This window comes from Danio rerio, chromosome 7 (genome assembly GCF_052040795.2).
Source record: "Danio rerio strain M-AB ecotype USA chromosome 7, GRCz13ab, whole genome shotgun sequence".
Lineage (NCBI taxonomy): Eukaryota > Metazoa > Chordata > Actinopteri > Cypriniformes > Danionidae > Danio > Danio rerio.
This window is the reverse complement of record NC_141027.1, coordinates 52,536,688-52,560,315: the sequence shown is the minus strand read 5'-3', so window position 1 is coordinate 52,560,315 and position 23,628 is coordinate 52,536,688. Positions and strand designations below refer to the sequence as shown.

At 37.1% G+C, this 23,628-nt stretch overlaps 2 protein-coding genes across 4 annotated transcripts in view; both read left to right on the top strand.

The window, feature by feature from the left end:
* The first annotated feature begins 311 nt into the window (after window positions 1-311).
* rps4x (ribosomal protein S4 X-linked) lies at window positions 312-6,125 on the top strand. 2 transcript variants are annotated; one of them, XM_087259167.1, is made up of 7 exons: window positions 312-731; window positions 821-898; window positions 1,237-1,417; window positions 4,258-4,355; window positions 5,364-5,535; window positions 5,621-5,778; window positions 5,971-6,125. In XM_087259167.1, exons 2-7 carry the CDS (start codon window positions 872-874, stop codon window positions 6,070-6,072), a joined length of 738 nt encoding a protein of 245 aa, XP_087115293.1. In that variant the 5' UTR covers window positions 312-731; window positions 821-871; the 3' UTR covers window positions 6,073-6,125.
* Window positions 6,126-13,014: 6,889 nt separating this feature from the next.
* Window positions 13,015-23,628, top strand: part of nhsl2 (NHS-like 2) — a 145,409-nt gene continuing 134,795 nt past the window's right edge. For both annotated transcript variants that reach the window (XM_087261756.1, XM_087261755.1), the window contains exon 1: window positions 13,015-13,514. In XM_087261756.1, the coding sequence (XP_087117882.1) occupies window positions 13,250-13,514 (265 nt within the window). In that variant the 5' untranslated portion in view covers window positions 13,015-13,249. The remainder of the gene's footprint in view (window positions 13,515-23,628) is intronic.

The window sequence follows — 23,628 nt, the reverse complement described above, 5'->3', positions numbered from 1 at the left end:
ATATCCAACAACAAAATAAAGAAACCCATATAGGTTTGACACAAGGAACGGGCCAGTAGGCCTAAATGATGACAGAATTTTCGTTTTGCGTGAACCATCCATTTAAATGTAGTTCCAGACTGAAATGTGTAAATCTGAGCTGTTTCCACTGAAAGAAACTTGCAGTGACCGAACCGCTGCTGTTTTTGCAGTGTGACTACAGCCCTCGCCACCTGATGGCACGCGCTCGTACGGCTTATAGAGAAAACTCCGACTGTCCTTCTTCGGCTCCGGTAGTTCAGCTTATCTTCCGCTGACAGGAAGTTGCTAGTCCTTTTCCGCAGACTCCAACATGGTGAGTGCATTTCATTCACGATACCCTCCCTAAATAATCCACAATCATCAACGTTTTAAAAGATCAGCTTTCCCCAATTAGCTCAAAATGTTGCACATTCACCCCATCTAAGTTGAACAACACACACATTGTGATGAAAAAGAGAAGATGTGATGATTAAAATGTTAAAGGAAAACGCTTAGCTCCGCCGCTGTCTGACACTAGCGGCAAAGCAGACTCGCGCTTCTCGATCATGTGAAATGTCGTTTTAAGTATGGTTCGGCGGTCTTATATGCAATTTATTCAATAGAGAGTTGGATTTATACAATAAGTGCTTATTTAAAAATGGCATAACTTTAGTAGTTCTTAAGTCGCAAGGAGAAGCTAACGCTAAAGGCCTCGCCGTACTATCTTTGAGGTCTGCTGGGATTTATATGTTATCAAATGTATAACGTTACAGACTGCACTTGTGTTTACTTTGAGCTGACAGATGTTTATGTTGTTCAGGCCCGAGGACCGAAGAAGCACCTGAAGCGTGTCGCAGCTCCTAAACATTGGATGCTGGACAAACTCACCGGAGTGTTCGTAAGTAAAGGGTTTTCCCCCCATAACGTTAGGTGTGCTTAGTTATGCTTAACGTTACGTGTAAAAAAAAAGTGAACAGCACTTCACTGAATGCATCACTGTTTAAGTAAACATTCACTCATCTGGGATTTAAATGTGTTTTAGTGTTATGTATAAGAAGCCATGCTGGGCTTATGACTCGTTCAAGTATCTACATGACATGTAATAACCTTATTGTTCACTGTGTTATTATATTGCCTGGTGGTTAGGAAAGTAAAACCTCTACTTTTTACCTAATTCCGATGTATCTGATGAAAGTGGGTTGATTATTAGTTTTTTTTAAATGTTTGGTTCTGTAGGCTCCTCGTCCCTCCACTGGTCCCCACAAACTGAGGGAGTGCCTGCCCCTCATCATCTTCCTGAGGAACCGTCTCAAGTACGCTCTGACTGGAGATGAGGTCAAGAAGATCTGCATGCAGAGGTTCATCAAGATCGATGGCAAGGTCCGCACTGACATCACCTACCCCACCGGCTTCATGGGTGAGTTCTGCTGCACTCAACTGTCAGTTTATGATTCGGTATCTCCAGTGAATTGAATGACTTGCTGTGTAGAAGATGTTGTTTCAATAAGAGGAATGATTATATCGGCTCAGGTGTATCAATATGAATATTCAAATAAAGCTGGACTTAAATGTAGTATCTTAGAGTATTTTGCAGTTTTCTGTCCAGAATGTTTGGAAAATTTCAATCTAAGTGCTGCCCAACTCTAACAGCACATGCAACGGGAAAATTTACTGTAAATTATGATGATTTGTTTTAAAGCAAGGACATGTGCGCTCAGTTTCACATGCAGTGTTGGTGGTGCTTTAAACAAAAGCATCAGGCTGTACCTAATTGTACCTATGATCTAACCATTTACCACCACTGTGCAGCACACACATGGATGACGTGATGGCAGCCTTTATGCGCCACACCACACACCAGCTGATTGGTGGAGAGGAGACAGAGTGATGAGGTCAATTATGATATCGGGATGGTTATGAGGCCATGATGGACAGGCCAGTGGGTAAATTTGGCCAGGATGCTGGGGTTAAACCCCTACTCTTTTTCGAAGGACATCTGAGGATTTTTAACAACCTCAAAGTCAGGACCTCAGTTTAACGTCTCATCCAAAAGACGGCACTCGCTGAGCAGTATAGAGTCCCCATCAATATACTGGAGTGTTAGGACCCACACAGACCACAGGTTGAGCGCCCTCTGTTGATCTCACTAACCACTTTTGGCAACAACCTAGCTTTCTCGTGGTCTCCAATTCTGGCACTGACAGGGCACAGCCCTGCTTGGCTTCAATGTGCGACCATGTGAGGGTTGCAGAGAGATAGCCACTGATATTGTGTAAAACATATATTACAGCTAAAAATCTTATCTAATTTATATATTTGTTTGTGCAAATCGCCAATTTGTAATCATCAGTGAAGCACAGATTAAAATTCGCTCAAAAGCTCGTAGCAAACTTAAACTGGTCTGTATGTCCTCTCATCCCTAATCAGGATGACACCCAGTTTTGGTTCGTTAATTTGGAGAAAAGCTTGAGTTAAGGAAAATACAGAAGGTGATGGTTCATTTCTTGTTCATATTAATAGTAGTTGTATTTTCAAATCTAACATATTTGCCTATCCAGGTGCAGGAATGTTTTAGTAGCCTCCACTGCCAGGAAAAAGCACTTCTGCTTTGTGATATTTAACAGCAAAAGTGAAGCAGTTGTCTCCATCTGTTGTCTTTGTAAAAAGAAAAAACCTTAATCCACCATATGTGCCTGTGAATTCTTTAATAAATGATTAAAAATGAGCCTGTGATTGAGAACAGAAGCTTTTACGTCATGTTTATTTAAATACTCCTATCAAAATAAACTAGTTACTTGTAATGCACTACCCTCAACACTAGAGTTGCAGAATTACTTTTTTCAAGTAACATTTTTAGAAAAGCATCACTAGTTACTTCACATTTATTGACTGACAGCTTTTCTCTTTTTTTGAGTTTGTTTTTTGAGTGAATGCAAATGTTTTTGATCCATAAACAATTCTAGATTAAATGTGAACATTTAGTACTCGCTTGCACAAATAGTTTAGTACCCTGAAAATGAATTTAAAAAAATTAAATGCAGAATGTTGACTTTTCATGCGTCGTCCATGCGATTTCATGAAGGTCTGTTTAGTTTCAAGCACAAATAACAAAATCTAGCACTGCTTTTCTAAAGTGATAACTTGTCCTTTACTGAAAATAGTCATTTACTCAGCTTTTGCTAATTTCGAACCTGTTTGGTACTTTGAAAGCTGAAAATCTGTAACTATTGTCTGCCAAATACTATTATATAAGTCAATGGTTACTGTTTTTTTATCAAATGTTGTTTAACAATGAGAGTCTTATAAAGGTTTGGAACCACTGGAGCGCAAGTAAATGGATAATAAAAAAATTATATTTTATTAGTAACAAAATATCACATTACTGAAGTTACTGAGTCACTGCAGGCAAGTTTTTTTTTTTTTTTTTTTTTTTTTAATATTACTTTTAAAAATTATTTCAACAATGATGGAGTTGAGATTGTTTTTGATTTCAGCTGGAAACATTCAGTTGGCTTGCCTGAATGTCTGTTGACACAAGATAGCTTGTCATATGTTGCCATCTTTTAAGTGTTTTTTGCTGTTATGATGGTACACAAACCACAACAGGTCAAAAGGTCGTCATAAATTGTAGGTTCTTAAACATGTTTTCCCAGTTTACACCATCTGCACTTAGACTGGATTTAGTTTTGGCTTGTTGCATAGTAACGTACAGAAAATAAGATTACAAGGTGATAAGAACACTACAATTTTGCTGAACTACTTATTGAGACGGGCAACACCAGCAAGCAATGATTTGTTTGCAATCCTCAGTTAAATGAAGCACAGTCTTTTTACATTTAACCTAAATGCTATTCTAAGGAGATTTCTAGTTTGACTGAGCCATGCAATTTATTTTATTACCAGAAATATCAGTCAAATGGTTTGAGTTTACTGGGTTCAGTATAATAAAACAACAGTGCTTCTGGTATCTGCACTGGCACTCAATTGAGCTTGTGAGCTGTAGCTTACCAGATGGTTGAATGGCAAACGTCACAGAGTGACTAATCCCTCAGTGTTATAACACACTTTCACATAGCGTTTCCACTGTGCACCCATACTTACTTGGTGCCAACAGGATATTAATCTGCTGTGACTGATTTTCGAGCTCTGGTGATGAGGCAGGCTGTTCATAAAGATGCAGTTTGAAAACAAACATGAGCTGAGGTGACAATATGATGCTTATGTGTTAATCAAATGCATTGTGTTTTCTTTTTTTAGATGTGGTCAGCATCGAGAAGACTGGAGAGAACTTCAGGCTGATCTATGATGTCAAGGGACGCTTTACAGTTCACCGCATCACCAATGAGGAGGCCAAGGTGAGCTTAATGATCTTCTGTGATCCAGGTTCCCATGGGTCATGGTGTTTTCTGGAATGTCCTGAAGTTTATAAAGTTTATTCCAGACATTTAAAAGTCAGGATTTCAATTGGTCCAAGTTACGGAATTTGTTTGTCATTTTCATTTCACGTCCTATTTATCATCTTGCCATAAAATAGCAGAGTGTTGCAAATGTAATGCAATAAACTCAAACTTGCCATTTATCAAAATGTATTATTTCTAAATCTTGTTTTTAACGTTGTTTCACATGTTTTGCTTGGTTATAGTTGGGCCATTTTTATTGCTATTTTATTCATTTCCTTCATCAACCACCTGTTAAAATACTTTGAAGCTTTTTTTTTGTCAGCACAGTGCTCAACCAGTCAAATTTTTGTGTTCTACTTTTTGTTTTTCTGATATTTCAGATTATTGCCATCTGAAAATATACAGTTATGTCTTAATGTTATATAAAGGGAGCACTGAGTGTTTTTACCTTTTACTAAAGCGCTAATCTCTTTAACAATAATATCAGAGAAAACATGGTAATTTCACATTTTAGCAATCGATTCAAAGAGCAGCCTTGTTCAGATAGAATTTGACTGAATGCACGCTGTAATGTCACGTTATGCATGTAAAGGTGGTCACACACTTAAGAAGCACTGTCCCATGTGACAACTCAAGGTATCAACAGATTGCTGGTAGTACAGAAATAATGAGCTGTGTCCTGGCTGGCCTCAATTCACAGGACAATCTGCAGAAATAAAAAAGGAAGCTGCTTTGAGCCTTTTGCTTAACTTTTGCATTTAATCCATTCACAGAATCACAGTTCTGGAGCGCTGTTCAACACAGCAGATGACTTATCATTATAGGTCATGAGAATTAAGCTTTTTAGTCAGGGAATGTAACTTGGAGTGGGACCCTTGTGTAGTGTATTGAAGTCAGACTAGATTAAATCACTTCTTGAACCTGCAGATCTTTTGACTTGACTGTGTCGATTTTCTGTTTTAGTACAAGTTGTGCAAAGTGAGGAAAATCCTCATCGGCACAAAGGGAATCCCACACCTGGTGACCCACGATGCCCGCACCATCCGTTACCCTGATCCTTTGATCAAGGTCAACGACACCATCCGCATTGACCTGGACACAGGCAAAATTACAGACTTCATCAAGTTTGAGACAGGTTGGTCAGCTCATGGTTTTAAAATTGAGTGGAAACTGTTGTTCTTGTATTTGAGTTGCACATCACTTTTTCTGTTTGTGAATAGGCAACATGTGCATGGTGACCGGAGGTGCTAACTTAGGGCGTATTGGTGTGATCACCAACAGAGAGAAGCACCCTGGCTCTTTCGACGTCGTGCACGTTAAAGACAGCATTGGCAACAGCTTTGCCACCAGGCTCTCCAACATTTTTGTCATTGGCAAGGTGAGAACAGCGTTGTATGCCGTTTATAAAAATGCCCTCATGACAAACTTGAATGTTTGGTTCAAGTCTTCCATAAATGGCTGTGTTTGCACCCTTACTCGTATGTCAAGAGATGTTGTTTAAGCAGTTTGCTTATTTGCATATTTCGAAAGTTCAAGTTTTATGGTACTAATACATTGTCTCTGTCATCAGGGCAACAAGCCATGGGTGTCCCTGCCCCGTGGAAAGGGTGTCCGCCTGACCATTGCTGAGGAGAGAGACAAGAGACTGGCTGCCAAACAGAGCAGCAGCTAAGTCAACAGGACTAGCACACCTTGGTTTCAAATAAAACAAAACTATTTACAAAATTCTCTGAATAGTGTCTTTTGTTCAAAGAAGTCTAGCTATAACAATGAGGGTCTCAACTCTTTAATTTGACCCAGAAGTATTTATTTTTTCATTAACATTGTTATTTGCATATCATTGGGAGATTTTTGAAATGCCATTCTTGTATATTTAGGGTTTATATATATCTCTCTACTAGTGATTTAGGTTTGTTTATGTGGCTTAGCACATTGCCCTTAATGCACACTAAATCCACATAACACCACTTTAATCCATATTACTTCAGATCTGTGATTGAGGCCAAGGGAATAGGCTGATTTATGATTTTTATTTTATTTTTCTTTGCTTTACTATATTGAGATGATGTACCAGTGTTGATGAATAGATTCTTGTTGAATACGAGCATGCCAGGAATTGAATTCTGCCAACATTTTGCATGGTCTTTTTGGTCAAAACAAGAGTCAGACAGAATTGCAGAACATTTTTAGCAATTTTGCGGAAAATTTTGTAAAAATAATTGTAGGTTTTGCAAAATGATTTTAGGATTATAATTTATGGCACAAATAAAGCGTTTTTAACTTATTTAGGGTTTACAATGCAAATGCAATTAGATCCACTTGTGTGGTAAACAGCAAGTCTCATCTACCAAAAGACAGAAAATACTACTTTTACAAACTATTGTAAATCATACGAGCATTTAATACTACAATCAATATATCAATAATGTTGGTGAAATTCATTTTAAAAACTAAATAAATATAAATTTACCCACGTAAATGCATAAACTCAATGATGGGCTAAAAACTGCAGATTTGGGCCTAGTTGTAACTTGCACATTTTTTGCTGACCGGACTTTTACACCTTTTATTGGTGCAGTGATGATTGTGAAGTATTGCTGCTCTTGAATCTTAATTTGAAAGTTCACAATTGCTGAATTTTGTCTGATTCATACAGTTTATATTGAGGTGCAGGACAGGTCTTAAGTATCAAACTAAATTAGTAATTAAAAAAATGAAGCTCTTGGTGCTGCTCTGTCTTCATTATCATTTGAAGATTCTGGCCAAATACAGCACTAAAAGATAAGGGTTGTGCAAGAGCAATTAGTGTGGGTATTAGTCCTTATGCTGGCAGTATTTTAGCATTAATTAAACTTGCTTCAATTAAGAAAAAAAATTATGTCCAAACTTTTTAAAATACTTCAATAGTATGAAAGTAAATATTACCAAACCATACCCTTTGATTTATTTGAGCGCTCAGTAGGAGAAAGTTGTCTTATTTTGGGTTAAACGTCTCTAAGATGTGTTAATTAGTTTAAGTTAGCTGTTGTTTGTACTTCTACTGGCATCTAGCGGTGTAAGGTAGTATAGCAACAAAGGAAACTTGTCACTGGGGTCACAAATGGTTTGTAAGCCGTTTTGAATAAAACATGAAGTTGGTGTGATCATGTGACCTCTAGGTTCCATAAGACACCTGCTAATTTAAAATAGTCTGCAGTGTATTAGGGTATAAATCTCACATCTTTAGTTATGTTTATTATTTATATATATGGCTGTTACTACAGAGTTCAGCTCCAGTTCAGCTTCAACACAGCTGTCTGTAATATTGATGTGTTCGAGATCTTCAGTAGGACCAGGTGTGTTGATGAGGCCTGAGCTGACCTTTGATATCCCACAATCCTGAGAGCTTCATTCTCAACTGTTGAGCTAAAATGGGTCACCAATCTCTGTTCTGAAGGGCCGGTGTCCCTGCAGAGTTTAGCCCCAGCTTGTCTAAACTTAACACGTCTGACTGGACGCTTAAAGTATACCTAGTAAGAGCTTGATTAGCTTGTTCAGGTGTGTTTGATTAAGGTTGAAGCTAATCTCTGCAGGACACCGGCCCTCAAGAAACAAGTTTGGTGACCCCCGAGTTCAAATAATAATGGCATCTGAAAGCTTGGTGGACATTCTTTGCACTTTAAAACAGCCCCAAGATTTCAGTGGATTTAATGTGACTTTATTTAAAGGGATAGTTCACCCAAAAAATTAAAATTCTGTTATCATTTACTTACTCTTCACATATTAAAACCTTTTTGTTTTGTTGCACACAAATATATTTTAACATGGTTCATATGGTCATGGTAAACCTGGAAAAGTCATGGAATTTTGACATGGCATTTTTCAGGCCTGAAAAACAGAAAAACCCACAAAATGTTGGAAAATTCATAAAAAGTAGTCGTGTATACTTAAATTAGGCCTGCACAATATTGGAAAAATCTGACATTACAGTATTTGTATTTCTGTGATACATATTGCAAATTGAATACAGTTTTACCAGATGATTAACAGGTTATTACGATTGATTGGGAGATTTTGTAGAGTGAGATAAAAGTGAATTATAGTTTTCAGGTATTCCATATACAGGTACGGATATTGAATAATCAACACTGCATATTCATTGTATATTATTTATTAAAGTTACAAAAACCGGATGTTTTAAAATTTGAAATTGAGATGTTCACACAGTCACGGGCCTAAAGCAGGAGTGGGAAAACTCGGTCCTGTAAGGCCAGTGTTCTGCAAAGTTTAGCTCCAACGCTAATCAAAAACACCTGAACATCCCAATCAGTGTCTTCAAGATCACTAGAAATCTATAAGCAGGTGAGTTTGATTAGAGTTGCAGCTAAACTATGCAGGACACTGGCCCTCCAGGACTGAGTTTGCCACCCCTGCCTTAAAGGGACAGTTTACTCAAAGATTAAAATGTACTCACTAATTACTCTCTTCACTTGTTTCAACACTATCAGAGTTATTTAATTATATTCTTTTATGTTCATTTAAAAAACAAAAAAGCTCAGAAATATTTGAAACAAGTGAAGGGTGTAATTTTTAGGTGACCTATCTCTTCAAAAATGCATGCAGATGATACACTTTTACTCCATTATTAATAAACTCTATATTAAACTATAATCTTAACATTGCATATCCTGCCATGTGACTATTGCAAATACACACATTACAATATCGATGGTGAAACAATATATTGTGAAGCCCTAACTTTAATATAGGTTAGTTGTCCTTACTACTTTTTTGTTCTCGGCCAAAACCTTGCTCTAACATTGTTAGTGTAGTGTAAGCAATATTAAAATCCATTTTACATAGATATAAAAACTAATTTAAACAGCATAGATTGTTGCGTGTTTTATGAAATGCTGTAATAAATTTAAATGTCATTGTTTTCTCATTATGTATGTAGACATTACAGGAAACAATGTCATGAAAATGTATTTGAAAGTTCTGCAAAAGTCTTGGAATTTTAGTAGTAAAAATGTGTATGAACCCTGTTTAAAGAGTTTTTGAAAAATACTAGCTTAAAAATTCAGTGGTTACAGATTTCCAACATTCTTTAAAATGTCTAAAAAAAAAACTCAAATTGGTTTGAAAAGAGTAAAGAGTGAGTAAACAATGACAGAATGTTAAAAATAAAAATAAATGCATATTTTAAATACAACTTTAGATGTAATTCCTATTTAGAATGTAGTATTACAGAGTCGAACAATTTAGTTGTGATCAAAGCTGTCACTGTGCTGCATCATGAGGTGCCTTTATGCACACACACGCTGCTTTCAAAGTCACTGCCAGTGCTTTCAGACACAAGACATACACGCAAAGTATTTCCAAGCCTGAACAAAACATGTCCAAAATGCAGTTAGGAAAGCTTTACAAACGGATGCAACTTTCTCTTTGACTATAATGCTGTTTATTAAAGTTTTCAAGTGAGCTGGATAGTTGTCTGTTATCATCAGCTATATGTCTCAGCTCTGGCCATGTTTGTCGGAGTGGGTGTTTATGAACTAGAGTGAATATTTGTAAAGAGCTTCTGCTTTTGCATTTGTGTGGTGTGATCAGGTTGGAACACACCTGTGTGTATGTTTTCCTCCTGAGCCTCATAGCGGAGGCTCATCTCCAGAAGGCCATATGGGTCCTGCTGAGCTTCAGCCTGTTCCTCCTGCAGCCTTTGGCCTGCTGGTCCACAGCAGCTCAGCACGGCTCACCTCAACACACATTGCAGGATCTGTCTGCCAGAACGCAATACAAACTAAACACACACACACTCGACTGTCCTTGAGTTTGTACATTCTGCTGCATGTTAAAGCACTCGCCCACCTTCCGATTCCGGTGAACTTCTTCGTCTATCAACGTTTCATTTAGGGACGCCCATTTTTGCTGCATAACAAAACAAATTTGAGTCATAATAATGACAGAAGTTAAAATTATTATATCACAAGTGAAAATTGTTTTGTTGTGTTATGATGTTAAACCTGCCAAAATGTAAAAATGAGGTAATTACTTAATAGAAAACTTTTATATTGAAATTATGTCATGAATTTTTGCATTTTTCAACTCTTATAGATCTTTCTGTATAATTTCTTTCAAATCCTACTCTTATCCTAACTTTTTGCTATTCAATTACTATCCGAAATAAAGGTAATTTACAACCAAGGACTAGCCCACAGACTTTTTTACTATTTCTGTGCAGAATTTAGTGAAAAATTCTGCAGATTTATGCTATAGGATTTTTTAAAATGTAGTACCTGAAAAATTGACACAGGAATAAAAAAAATCAATAATTTTCTTATATTTAAGGTTTACAATATACACTAACTGGCCACTTTATTAGGTACACCTGTCCAACTGCTCATTAACTCAACTTTCTAATCAACCAATTGACATGATCAAGACGATCTGCGGCAGTTCAAATCGAGCATCAGAATAAGGAAGAAAGGGGATTTAAGTGACTGTGAACGTGGCATTATTGTTGGTGCCAGACGGGCTGGTCTGAGTATTTCAGAAACTGCTGATCTACTGGGATTTTCATGTACTACTATCTCTAGGTTTTAAAGAGAATGGTCTGAAAAAAAGAAAATATCCAGTCTGCGGCAGCTCTGTGGGTGCAAATGCCTTGTTGATGCCAGAGTTCAGAGGAGGATGGCTAGACTGGTTTGAGCTGATAGAAAGACAACAGTAACTCATAAACCCCTCATTACAACCGAGATATGCAGAAGAGCATCTCTGAATGCACAACATTTCCAACCTTGGGGCAGATGGGCTACAGCAGCAGAAGACCACACTGGGAAGCAGTTTTACAGAAATGAGTATAACACAGATATAAATATTGGTAATAAAAATGACAAACAATGCAATTTGGAAACACTGCAAATGATGAAAGAAGACCTATAAACGCACACCTATAAATCCATTACTTTTTTACTAAATGGAAGTGTGCCTATAAACTACTGCTTATTGCAATAAGTATTTAACAAGAAGTTACATTATTAAATATTCATGAAAAAAAACTATTAAAATAATTGCACCAATAGACTATAAACAGGTCACACAGCATCTGTATATATTTTGATGAGCTCATCAATCACTCACGCCTCCACACATTATTTACCTCCTCATGTGTTCCTTTTCCTCTGCTTGTAAACTCATAAACAAGCACATGCAATCGGTTCATGAGGTTGGCCAGATTGCGAGTACCAATCAAGTCATGTGATTATAGGCAGATCCCGATCTTTGGCTGATTGCATCCCTAATATTTACACACATTTAGGCTAAGGAAATAAAGTAGTTTTACTGTGTATTTCTGCAGGCGCAGATTCCCTTTGCGGCCACCAATGAAAACATTTGTTAAAATAATGATTATTTTTGCCTGGTTTCACTTTTCATCTAATAATTTTGACTTCAGGTTTCATATTTGGTTTTACTTTTCCTATAAGTAATTCACTATTGGTGAATTAAATAAACTAAATTGACTGTTGTGTAGGTGACGCAGTGGCGCAGTAGGTAGTGCTGTTGTCTTACAGCGATAAGGTCACTGGTTCAAACCTCGGCTGGGTCAGTTGGCGTTTCTGTATGGAGTTTGCATGTTCCCCTGCATTCGTGTGGGTTTGCTCTGGCTTCCAACAGTCCAAAGACATGAGGTACAGGTGAATTGGGTAGGCTAAATTGTCCTTAGTGTTTGAGTGTGAATGAGTGTTCATGGATGTTGCCCAGAGATGGGCATCCGCTGCATAAAACATATGCTAGATAAGTTGGCGGTTCATTCCGCTGCAGCGATCCTAGATTTAAAAAGGGACTAAGCATTCCTCACTCATCACTATGGTATCTGGTCCTCCATCATAATGTATGAGTCTGGCTGCTCCATGGACCTGTTTTCACAAAAACATACTATTATAAAAATGAAATCTGAGTCTTGCCAGACCACCTCACTCCCTCAAATCAGACTTGGCAGAAACAGTCTATCGCAAGAGTCATGAAAAGCAAGCAGGAACACAAGAGCAGAAAGTGGCCTTTTCAGTGAAAAGAGAGGGGGAGGAGGGTTACCGTGAAGAAAAGGTCCACCAGGAGTGGTTCCTGTCATGCACACGGGCCATGTGGAGCAGGGTGGGGAACCGGGAACAATGAAGACAGTCATACAGTCAGGCAAAACAAGGCCCAGATGTTTCCAATCAATTCCCCATACCAGATATGTTTTCACGTGAAGCCTTGGAGAAACATGTCTGATAAAGATAAGACTGTGGAACATGGAGGACTCTGAATCTCTTTCTCCTTCTCATCATCAGTTTGACTGTACACCCTCTCTCGCTGTCCAGTGTGGAAAGACTGGATGAACAAAACATCTAGGTGAGCCAAGTTCTGGTTTAGGGTGGGGGAGCGTGCACATACATACACACACACACACTGGACCAGATGTTTATTCAGGGATGGCCAAAAGCAAGGTTAGAGTAGTCACTGGAGGAATGATTTCTGCATCACTTTCATTGTTCTCAGTCTATCAGGAATAACTTTTAACACATACTTTGCGAGCATGCGCAGAACTAGTCGGCGTTCTGAACGCATAGCTGAGTTTTGGTGAAAGATAGCGCTCATAGGGTCTTGTTGCACGAGTGGGTGAGGTCTTTCTCTCAGGCGCAGTTCTTGTGAGAGTTTGTGATTTTGCAGTGTGAACCGCAGAGCTCCTCACAGTGGACAATCAATTACAATGCATAAAATGCCTCCACTGTACGCGCAATCCCGAGCAAGAGTCTCCGCCAACAGTGCTCGGCGTTGGCGAAACGCGCACTTTTAAAGGGAGTTGACCACCGCTGAACACAGCAGAAAAGATGCCCTTCTGCAAGAGGACCATAGTCCCGAAAGATGTGAGCCGGAGTCGCGGCGCGGTGCTGACGGATCTGGTGGATGTGTGCGGCTTGACTCTGTGCGCGGTGCTCCGGCAGCTGTCGGATTTATCCCGGCAGTCAGTGAGCATCCTGGAGGAGCTGGAAGGAGAGCTCGCCTCCATCTGCTACCGCTCCGGAGCGCTGGAGAATAAACTTACCAGCCTGCAGAAACACATCGCAGCGCTGGCCACCAAGCCGCCGGCCAAAAGTAGGAACTTTTCAATACTTTATGCTCACTTGTAGATGTGTGTGTGCGTGACTTGTTTGCTCACTTGACTGTCAAGTTCAAGGTCTTCATTGCTGATGTTTACATTCGCCAAACAGCGTCGCGCGCAGTTCGAAACAGTATAAACACAACATCACTTGACTTCCATTCTTGAGGAGCTCCGCATATTTTGAGAACAATAACGTCTTTATTAATTGCATAGAGCATCTCTGCTAGACTTTTAATGTAGCTGTTTCTCATCTGGCTGTAATGTAAATATATGGAGAGATGGTAAGGTTGGGAAGGAGCAACAAATGTCCAGTTAAAAAACAGTATCTGTTGGTTTCCACCTAAATGGTTTTATCATTAATGGCTTTTATCTATCAAGTCCATTATATTTACTGTGTTTTGGAACTTTTATTGAGATAGTTTCACATGCCACCAATATTTTTAGCAGAGACCCAGAGGGACCGTCCATTAAAAGCATTACAAATTCTTTGAGGGTTTCTTTTTTTTTTTTCAGTCTTACTTTTGTTAAACACAAAAGAAGATGTTTTGAAGAATGCTATAAACCAGTATTTGACTTCCATAGTATTTGATTTTCCTATGGATGTCGATGGTTACAGGTTTTCAGCATTATTACAAATATGTTATTTGTGTTCAACAGAATATGCAAACTTATATGGTTTGCAACCAATTGTGGGTGAGTTAAAAGTGATTAACTTGAACTAGTGAACTATCCCTTTAAGAAGGATGGTCTTTTGCAGGGTGTCCGTGGGGTCTTAAAATGCCTTAAATTTAAAAAACATAATTTTAGGCCTTAAACAGTCTTACATTCACTGAAATATTATCTTGTAGTTTTCAAATCATTTTAAACAGGTCTTAATTTTGTTTATGTATAGCTACCCAATCCGTCCTACACACATCCAATCACCAGAAATACATCTCAATAAAACTTTTAGCAAAACTCTCTAACTAATATTATTTTGTTTATTGTTTATTTGACATGGACATCATGGGACAAACCAAATGCATTTGTTTAAGTGTTTTAGCAGACTCTTAACACCTGTCCAAGGTAGGCTAGATGTAAAATGAAGGTCAAATAAATACATGTACACAACAATATAATTCTTCTAGGGTCTGCTTAAATTGACACATTATTTAAATTATGACTATTTGTTTACTAATTTGTTTTATGATAGGGAAAGTAAAAAAATTGCTGCACTATTAAGAAAATATTTGCGTTTAACCCTATACAAGTCTGAAATTTCATTCTTGATGGTCTTAAAAAAGTCCAAATAGTTTTAAATTTGACTTGGTGAAAGCTGCAGAAACCAGTTTGCAGTGTTTAGTTCAGATGTTTTAAATGATGAAATTATGCGGCAAATAATTCATAACAACAACTCATCATGATGATATTTACAAGGGGTAAACTATTTAAAATGCCGTTGTATATAGATATATTTTTTGCTTATGTTTTATAATAATACTACTCCAACATGTACTCTGTTTAGCCTCATTGAAAAAAGTCCATCACTTTAGTTTGTTCCAGTTCTTCGGGTGTTTTGGTTATTGCTGTAGAAGTTTCTGCTGAAATGTACAAAACCGTTTAGCAACAATAACAATAATAATAAATATAATAATAATAACAAACCAGAATAAAGAACAACATGTATTATTTTACAAAATATAAAATAAGTGACAAAAGGATAAAAATATTGATTTGATATTAAGTCAAGATGTTCTGTAAATTTCTGCTGTAAACATAGCAAAACTTAATAAGTAATAGGCATTGTTAAGCACATAGACAACTTTAAAAGTGATTTTCTCAGTATTTAGATTTTTTTTAACCCTTAGATTGCTCTTGATATTAAAAAAGTTCAGCCAAATTTTGTTCTGTTCTAACAAAGTATACATCAAGCTTATTCATTTACATTTTTTATTCTCAATAAAAATGACAATCATGACTTATGGTTCAAGGGTCACATACACCACCTGACAAAAGTCTTCGATCGTTGATCGATCTCAGATGTAAGAGCAACAAATAATAACTTGACTTCTAGTTGATTATTTGTAAAAGTGGCAGAAGGTAGAAGTCTGCACCATGACTTTATATTTTATACTGGACATTAATTCTGTTAAGTGATGACTTTTGTCTAAGCAAAGTCTGACCTAACTGTCCTAATTAAATAATAAAAAATCAAGGCATGATCATATTTTATTTTGTTTAAATAAGCATAATCTACAGGCCTTTGCCTTTCATATAAACCACTTCTGATACCAAAGGATCAACTAGAAGTCAAGTTATTATTTGTTGTTCCTAAAACTTTGAAAGTCGACAAGACTTTTGTAAGGTAGTGTATTTTAATTTGGCTTCAAACTCTTAAAAAAAATGGCCAAAATTCACACATGGGTCTTCAAATCTGAAGAAAACAGATGGATTACTTTGGAATAGTTAATTATATTAATTTCAAAATAGTGTTCTGTCAATTAGTTAAATTTAGTTTTATGAGCGTAAGCAGTCTTATTGCACTTGTTGTAACCATGGTACTTTGGAAACTATGGTTACCATGATGAATTTATGTACCAGAACAAAATCAGAGCATCTTTTACTACACTCATTTATGATGTGAACTGCTTGTTCTTACTATTATTACGCATGTGTATCTAGGCTGCGCTAGTGAGAGAGAGAGAGATGCCGTGCAATTGCACTCGCATGTCACTGCCACAAAAGTAAAGAACAAACAAAAGATACACACAGAAGGATTTCAGTGTCACTTGTCAGCTATTCAAGTATAGGATAATGACACTTTTACTTATTAATGAACAGTAAACAAATGCGCTGACCATGCCACAGAGACTGTTTATTATATCAGTGTGTTCACACTTGGCTGTGTGTCTAACTTTCACATCATAAGCTGTTGTTTTTAAAATCTTTCCCATTTGCATTTGAGACGCATTTGGCATCTACTCCCCCTGACGCCTCCCACACTGCTCTGTGCTCTGAAACAGGATAAACCCTGCCAACTTTCACCATCTGAAGATGTGCAGAATATTTCCTCTATCCATTTCCTTTGTCTTATCACAAAAAGCCTCTCTGCATTGTTTAGCTTAACCCAGAGCTCGGCACGTTTGGCAGAGAGCCGGGGTCCTTTTTTTCCTCCTTCCTTATCATTTTACAGTGGCAGACCACAGCAGAAACAAAGTGTGGAGATTGCCCTTGGAGTTCAGGGGTAGTGTGTTTGTTTAATTCTGTAATGGTGAAGCATTAGGAGTTTGAACTTTTGCCATGCTTTGACACGTTGAAGATGAATGATGCGGATCTCTGTATGGAGCAGATTCTTTGGCTGGGAACTCTTCTCCACTGCGGTGTGGGGACTGAGGTCAGGTCCCATTGGAGACTGTTTGATGGGGACAGAGGTGAAGGAGCAGACTGGAGACTTGTTTTTACAGTGACTGAACCAGCGCCATGCATGAAAGCTGACAGTTGATTCAGCTCTTCCTGAATGTCAGTCAACTCCAGCGATTACCGCCTCATTCCACAGGCATTCATGTGAAAGTCACAAGACCAAATGTAGGTATGTGTGTGTTTAGGCAGAAGACAGACGGATCAAGTGGGTTATTTTAGAAGTTCTGATCTTTTCAAATGTTAGATTTAGGCAGGATTTTGCCTTGATGACAGTTGAAGAGAAAACTGGATCAGGAAAGGACCATGAATCAACTTTTGGACTAACACATACTAGATAAGGATTTTCTTTTTTAAGGATGTATCCTGAATCTGTAATCGGTTGATATTAGACATTGTCTGTTTTTGATTTTGGTTATTCAGTTGTAAATGATCATTTCAGTTTATTTTTTCATTTAAGTTTTATTGCTATCATCTAACGTAAATATTTAACCCTCTCAAGGGTATGATCACACCAGTGTGATCAACCTGGGTTGGTCTCTGAAGCGTACAGTCACACCGTTGTGATTAGCTTTGGCTGGTCCCTGTAGTGTACAATCACACCTGTTTGATCTGAACCATCAGAGCGCAAGTCATCAACTGAAAAAATCTGACGAAATGGGCTGAGGCACAGAAAGAAGTGCACAGCAGTGCTTGTCCTAAATCAAAAATTATCTTTGCTTACAAACAAATAACATTGATTTTAGGTCTGAGACATTCAAATACACATAGCTACAAGCAAAACATACCATTTAAGGCTTGTAAAACACACGCGAATGTTCTCGGAGAGAGCAATAATATAGTTTTTTTCAATATAACTGCACAATATGCTTTGTTCACGTAAGATATACACTGTTTTTGTTACTAGAATATTTTGTCTATTTCTCTCACAGGAATAGAGAAGGCTTACCTTCATGTATTTCTGCAGAAAATTATGAATAAACATGACATAAATCTAGCAACTCGAATCTCTCCTGTGGTTGTTTATAAAAGGGATACAGCTGTGATCAGAAGATTGTGATTATATTGTTTATTAAATTACACATTAATTGTATTTTATTAGCGTCTGCCACTACCTCAACTCTAAACCCAATCCTCACACTAATATAAAAATAATATTTGTTGTACAGTTGAACATTTGTCAATATTTTCCAGAAAAGGGCAAAACGAAACAAAATACGAAATATAGATAGATCACTAGGGCTGGCGGGTCAGGTGATAAACTTGTAAACTTGTCCCATTTATCCCACCAAATGCCCTTGAACAATTACTAATGCACTACAGAAAGTTACGTTTACACATCCGTGCACAAAGTGCATGTAAACGCATCAACTTTCACAGCGTAATACTCAATACTCGCTACTCACTACTCACTACTCTTGAGTGCGTTTGAAAGGTCTACTTTTTACTCATACTTTGAGTAAAATTTACAATAGATACTTTTACTTGCACTCCATATTTGGGCAAGTAATGGTACTTTTACTTAAGTATGATTTTTCAGTACTCTTTTCTAGTCATGGGCCGGTATTAGATTTTGACGGTATGATAACCTTGGATAAAAATATCACAATATCACGGTTTTATGATTACTGCTCTAAAATATATTCTTTTTAAATGTCTGGGTTAAAAACAAAAACTTTTTTCCCTTTTAAACACATTCATTCATTCATTTTCTTTTCAGCTTAGACCCTTTATTAATCTGTGGTTGCCACAGTGGAATGAACCGCCAACATTTCCAGCAAATTATGTATGCAGCAGATGCCCTTCCAGCTGCAACCCATCTCTGGGAAACATCCATACACACTTTTTGTATTTATAATGATAAAGTGCGATTTTGCAGGAAATATTGATTTTATACAACAGTTCTGCAAGAAAGGAAATAATTTTGAGTTGACTTCCATGTTTTGTTTTTGAATTATTCTGCTTCTAAAAACAAATCAATAATTTATTAATTGATTAATTTATAAATATAAAACATGTTTATAAGTCCACTAACAAACCCACTCACACAACTGCTAAATGATTAAATATACATGTATATAACTTAAGGGATAAAGTTAGCAGTTAAATTATTTGCACTCAGTTTTTCGATCAGTTTTAGTGCTAATACCAGTGTGAAGTATACTGTTAGGCAGCATAATGGACAATTTTTGTACAACTAAGAAGTCAGAAGTTCTGAAAGTTTACAGTTTAATGCATAAACATTATTTCTTCTAAGATATATGAGTTTGTCTCTCTCTTGCTGAGAGTTTCACGGAGCTGTGAATGGTTGTGTGTGAAATGTCATGGATCTGGTGCAGATTATGGATGTAAATCTTGCATCGGCTTTCATATTAATGTTTGAAGATTTATATACAGGGAATTTTGCTGACGTTTAGAGGCAAAGTGTGAAGAGTGCTGTGAACTGAGTGAAGCCATTGCTTTTTTCAGTGTCTTTTATAGTCTGCAAGATTAACTGGAATTTTAATAAGAGCGAGCGAGCGAGAGAGGATAGATGGAATGAGTGAGACTGAAGATCAGAGAAACAGAGAACGGAAGGAGAAAGCGAGTGGGCCCGAGTGTTCAAGGACAGGATGGCAAGTATTAATTCAGCTGAAATGTAGAAGAAGCTTCAGACTGTCTTATTGTTGGCCTTTTTTGCTGTCCTGGGCTTCTGAATCCCATAGACTTTACTAAATAACTATACACTTAACAGACAACTTAACTTAAAGTTCCTATAGAATGAAAATCTGGACATACTTACACTGTAAAAAATTATATGATTAATTAGTCCTGACAGCATATGTTGTTAGTTCATAGTAACTTATTTACTTAAGTTAATCATGTTCTAACTTAATTCTATAAGTTACGCAAGCTGTTTTAAGTCAGTTTGACATAATATAAGTTCAATGTACTCATAAGGTTAATTTTTACATTGTAGGCATAGCTGTAAAGTAAATGAAAATGTCATATCGTGAGCCTCAAGCAACACTGTTTACGTTCCTCGTTCTAATGTAAATCCTGTGAGTTTAAAATCCCAGTGCAAAACAGACCAATCAAAACAAAATACAGACACTGACAATCCACATGGAATCATTAATATGCACACCCCAGGCAGACTTTGGATTAGTTACAATGTTTCCTGTCCATTCCGCTGTGGACTATTATGCCTAATATGTTTCATTGCTGGGTGTATTGATCACTAAGATATGATTCACTAAGATATCACAACATTTTTATAGCTTGTCCAATACTGAGTAAATTTTAAATGCACATTTATACATCATGTCACATCACTCGGCTCTTACTGTGATTTTTCTTGATGGGAAGGACAACAATAAACTTTTATGCTGAGGTTGATATTGATTCCTTCCTATGTTTTAGATACATAAAGCCGAACTCTAAATACATCTCTTTGAGGCCCTCTTTTAGGTATAATTATTACTCTTATTTCATCAATAACATAACTTTATAGCAGTTTTGACTTCATTTCAGTCTCTCACTCCTTCTAGCTAAAATAAACCCTACTGAAGTAAATCTGTTTTGCACATGTGTGGGCATCAGAGCAGAGCTCATCAATATTCACAAACAGGGCTTGACATTAACTTTTTTCATCATCAACCACTGTGGCTAGTAGTTTTCCAACATTACTAGCCACTTAGCACACAATTTAGTTATCAATCCAGCCATAATTTTGTTGTTGGGAAAATATACTTTATATGCATGAATTTAAGTTTGACATGGTAAAACTACTTTTTGTAGATTTGTCCAGATGTTGTGTCCACATGCCTTCTCATTCATTTAACTTTTTTGTGTTGTGTATGAGCTTGTTCATTGAGAGAGCAAATCGGTCATGGTTTCATATTGTCGCATTACAATTAGTTTTATTTCAGGAGACTTTTTTAGAGCTCAAAATTAAGGATTTACCAAATGGATCTCTGACCACACCAAACATAAATAAATAATTGTTTCTTAGCCACCAATTTTAAATGTGTCAAAACACGCAAAATATAGCTGTATACTTTACTTTTTATTTAACAAAGCATAAAAAATAATCATTATGTATTTAAAACATGTACAGTACTCTGTCCTGGCTAAAGGTCCCAGAAATGGGGAGTTAATCTCACAATAAAGCAATGTTATTGTAAAAAATTATAATTAAACCATATTAACAAAAATAACTGTGAGCAAAAGATATCAGGTGTAAAACATTCTGTCTGTGATAATGAAAGGATGATCACACGCACACGGTTAAAGTTAGGCCAATTAATAATCTCTTGAAAGAATAGTTAAAGCGAAAGCAACCGGTTTCGGTTTGCTGCTTACAAAAACACAAATCTAGAGCTCTTGAAAGCAGCAAGACTGTGTGTGCATGAGCATCGCTTTTTGCCTAGTCTATTTGAAAGTGAACCGATCACATCAGTTGCATTTTTAGGCCCGATTGCTTCATGCCAGTAATCGGGAGCATGCATGCGTTTTAAACAGTCGTGCGCATCACATCAGCTAGCGCGAGTGATCATCCTCTCATTTGGTATTCACCTGCATTCTTTTTGTTCACGCAAACACAATTAGTTTTGTCAGTTGTGCTGCTTCTCGATTCGAAGATATTGAGCTACAATTTAAAAATTATTTTCAACCAGCCAAAGTGGCTAGTGGAGGTGGCTGTCTAACCCGTCAAGCTGAAATCCACCTGCATTTGGCGGGTGTTAATGTCAAGCCCTGTTCACAACCATTGCAAATATGGTCACACCCAATATTTTCACTCAAGATGTAATTCTTGTAGTTATAAATGAGATTAAATGTAGATATCAGAGAAAAATTTAACACAATGAATCATTGCACACTATAGCATCTTTTATAAACTTAACCATAGCTACAAGAATGTTTCTCCTCTGATGCAGTATTTTGGCAAATATTCCCATTTCACCTCTGAATATTTCTTACTCTGATCTTCCTAGCAAAGACAAAACACGCACAAAAGGAATCAATTTGTCTGAGATCAAATGCATCAGTTGTGCAATGAGTCCAAGATCTTCCATTTCCAGAAACTCTTTCTACGTTTAGCATGCTTATTGTTTCTTGGGCTAGTGACTAAGAAGGGTCGACACAGGTGTCAACACCAGCACTTGCGCTGAAGATGTATTCTCAAAGAACTCTATAACATTATGTATGTCTGTCTGCCAGATGCCTACAGTCATAAGTGGAGAAAATCTCAGCTCTAGCACATTCTCTTCAGCCAAACTTGTGCTGTGCAGACATTCTGTGTGTGATTTTTATGTTGAACATATGTAAGTCACTGCTCGCCTTTCCTATCCTGGCGTCCCATCTCTAGGCAGTTGTGCAATTCTTGGCAAGAAACTGTTTGGCTCTGATAGTAGACCAAAGTGTGTGTGTGCGTGTATGTGTGTGTAATACACTACAGGCTGTCCTGCTAGCTCTTACTATGACACAATAGTGCTGTAATGTAGCAGAGGTCGACATGCTTTTGGCCCCCAGACACATGGAAGGATTAGTAAAACAGATACACTTTTGCTTAACTGCATCTTGAACCTGACATTTCTAGTATATGTTACAAACTGCATATCCATCTTAAAAGGAAATGTTGTTTATTGTGTTAAATGTGCACATAAAGTGTGCTTTGAATCTTGATTGATTTATGTAATAAACTATAGCTTTATTGAAAACTCAAGAGATGCACCATTTGACAGTCAGCTTCCTGTGTGTGCACTTTAGTGCCTGTGCATTCAGAAAAATCCAATGTCAGGAGTCTAATCTGGCAAGACTTTGAAACACACGTCTTTTTTGTGTTGTTGCCATAGTATTAGTCATGAGCTTTAAATGCACAGTTCTCTTCATGAAAGGTGCCTAAGTGCAGCAGTTCATTTGCATTTAAAGAGCCACACACAAAGACTATTTTTTGCCTTCTGCTCAGAAAAAAGGGTCATTTAGAGCAGAGTTCCCAAATTTTTCAGCCTGCGACCCTCAAAATAGCAATGCCAGTGACTCGTGACCCCCAATATGCTCTGGGGTGGTTATACCTATACAAACCTTGCAAGCAATGACACACTTCAATAGGCCCAAGTCTATTCATCATTTAATTTTGTAGAACGCCACTCAGTGAGATGATCAGTTGTGGCCTGTTTTTATTTTTAATGTATGTGAGTGTTATTGCTATTGCTGTGTTTTTAATATAACTCAATCACCCCAGGGGCCACAACACATGCATGCTGTTTTTTTTTATAAGGTGACTTTTAACTACTATTCTTATCTTCTGTGGGTTATGGATAAAATATGATGAATCTAATAGTTTAATAAAATGAATTAGATTTTGTTATTATCTCTTATTATCTCATAACCCCCGAGGGGTCCCGACACCCACTTTGGGAAACACTGATTTAGAGCATAATATAACAAATGATCTATGGGGTAATTTAAGCTCAATTTTAACAGACACATTCTGGGGGAACTGAAACTTATAATAAAAGCACACTGTGATCCCTTTAATTTTCTATGTTTAAATAATCATTTGTTGCTATTTAAAGTATGCTAATTTTGTGAACGTTATGTGCATTTTTATAGCACATTTGTTGTATATGGCTGTACATAGGAATTTTAATGACCATGGAGAGACAGGCTCTTGGTTTAATGTTGGTAACCTCAGTTTAAGACGATGCTCATTGACAGTATAGTTCA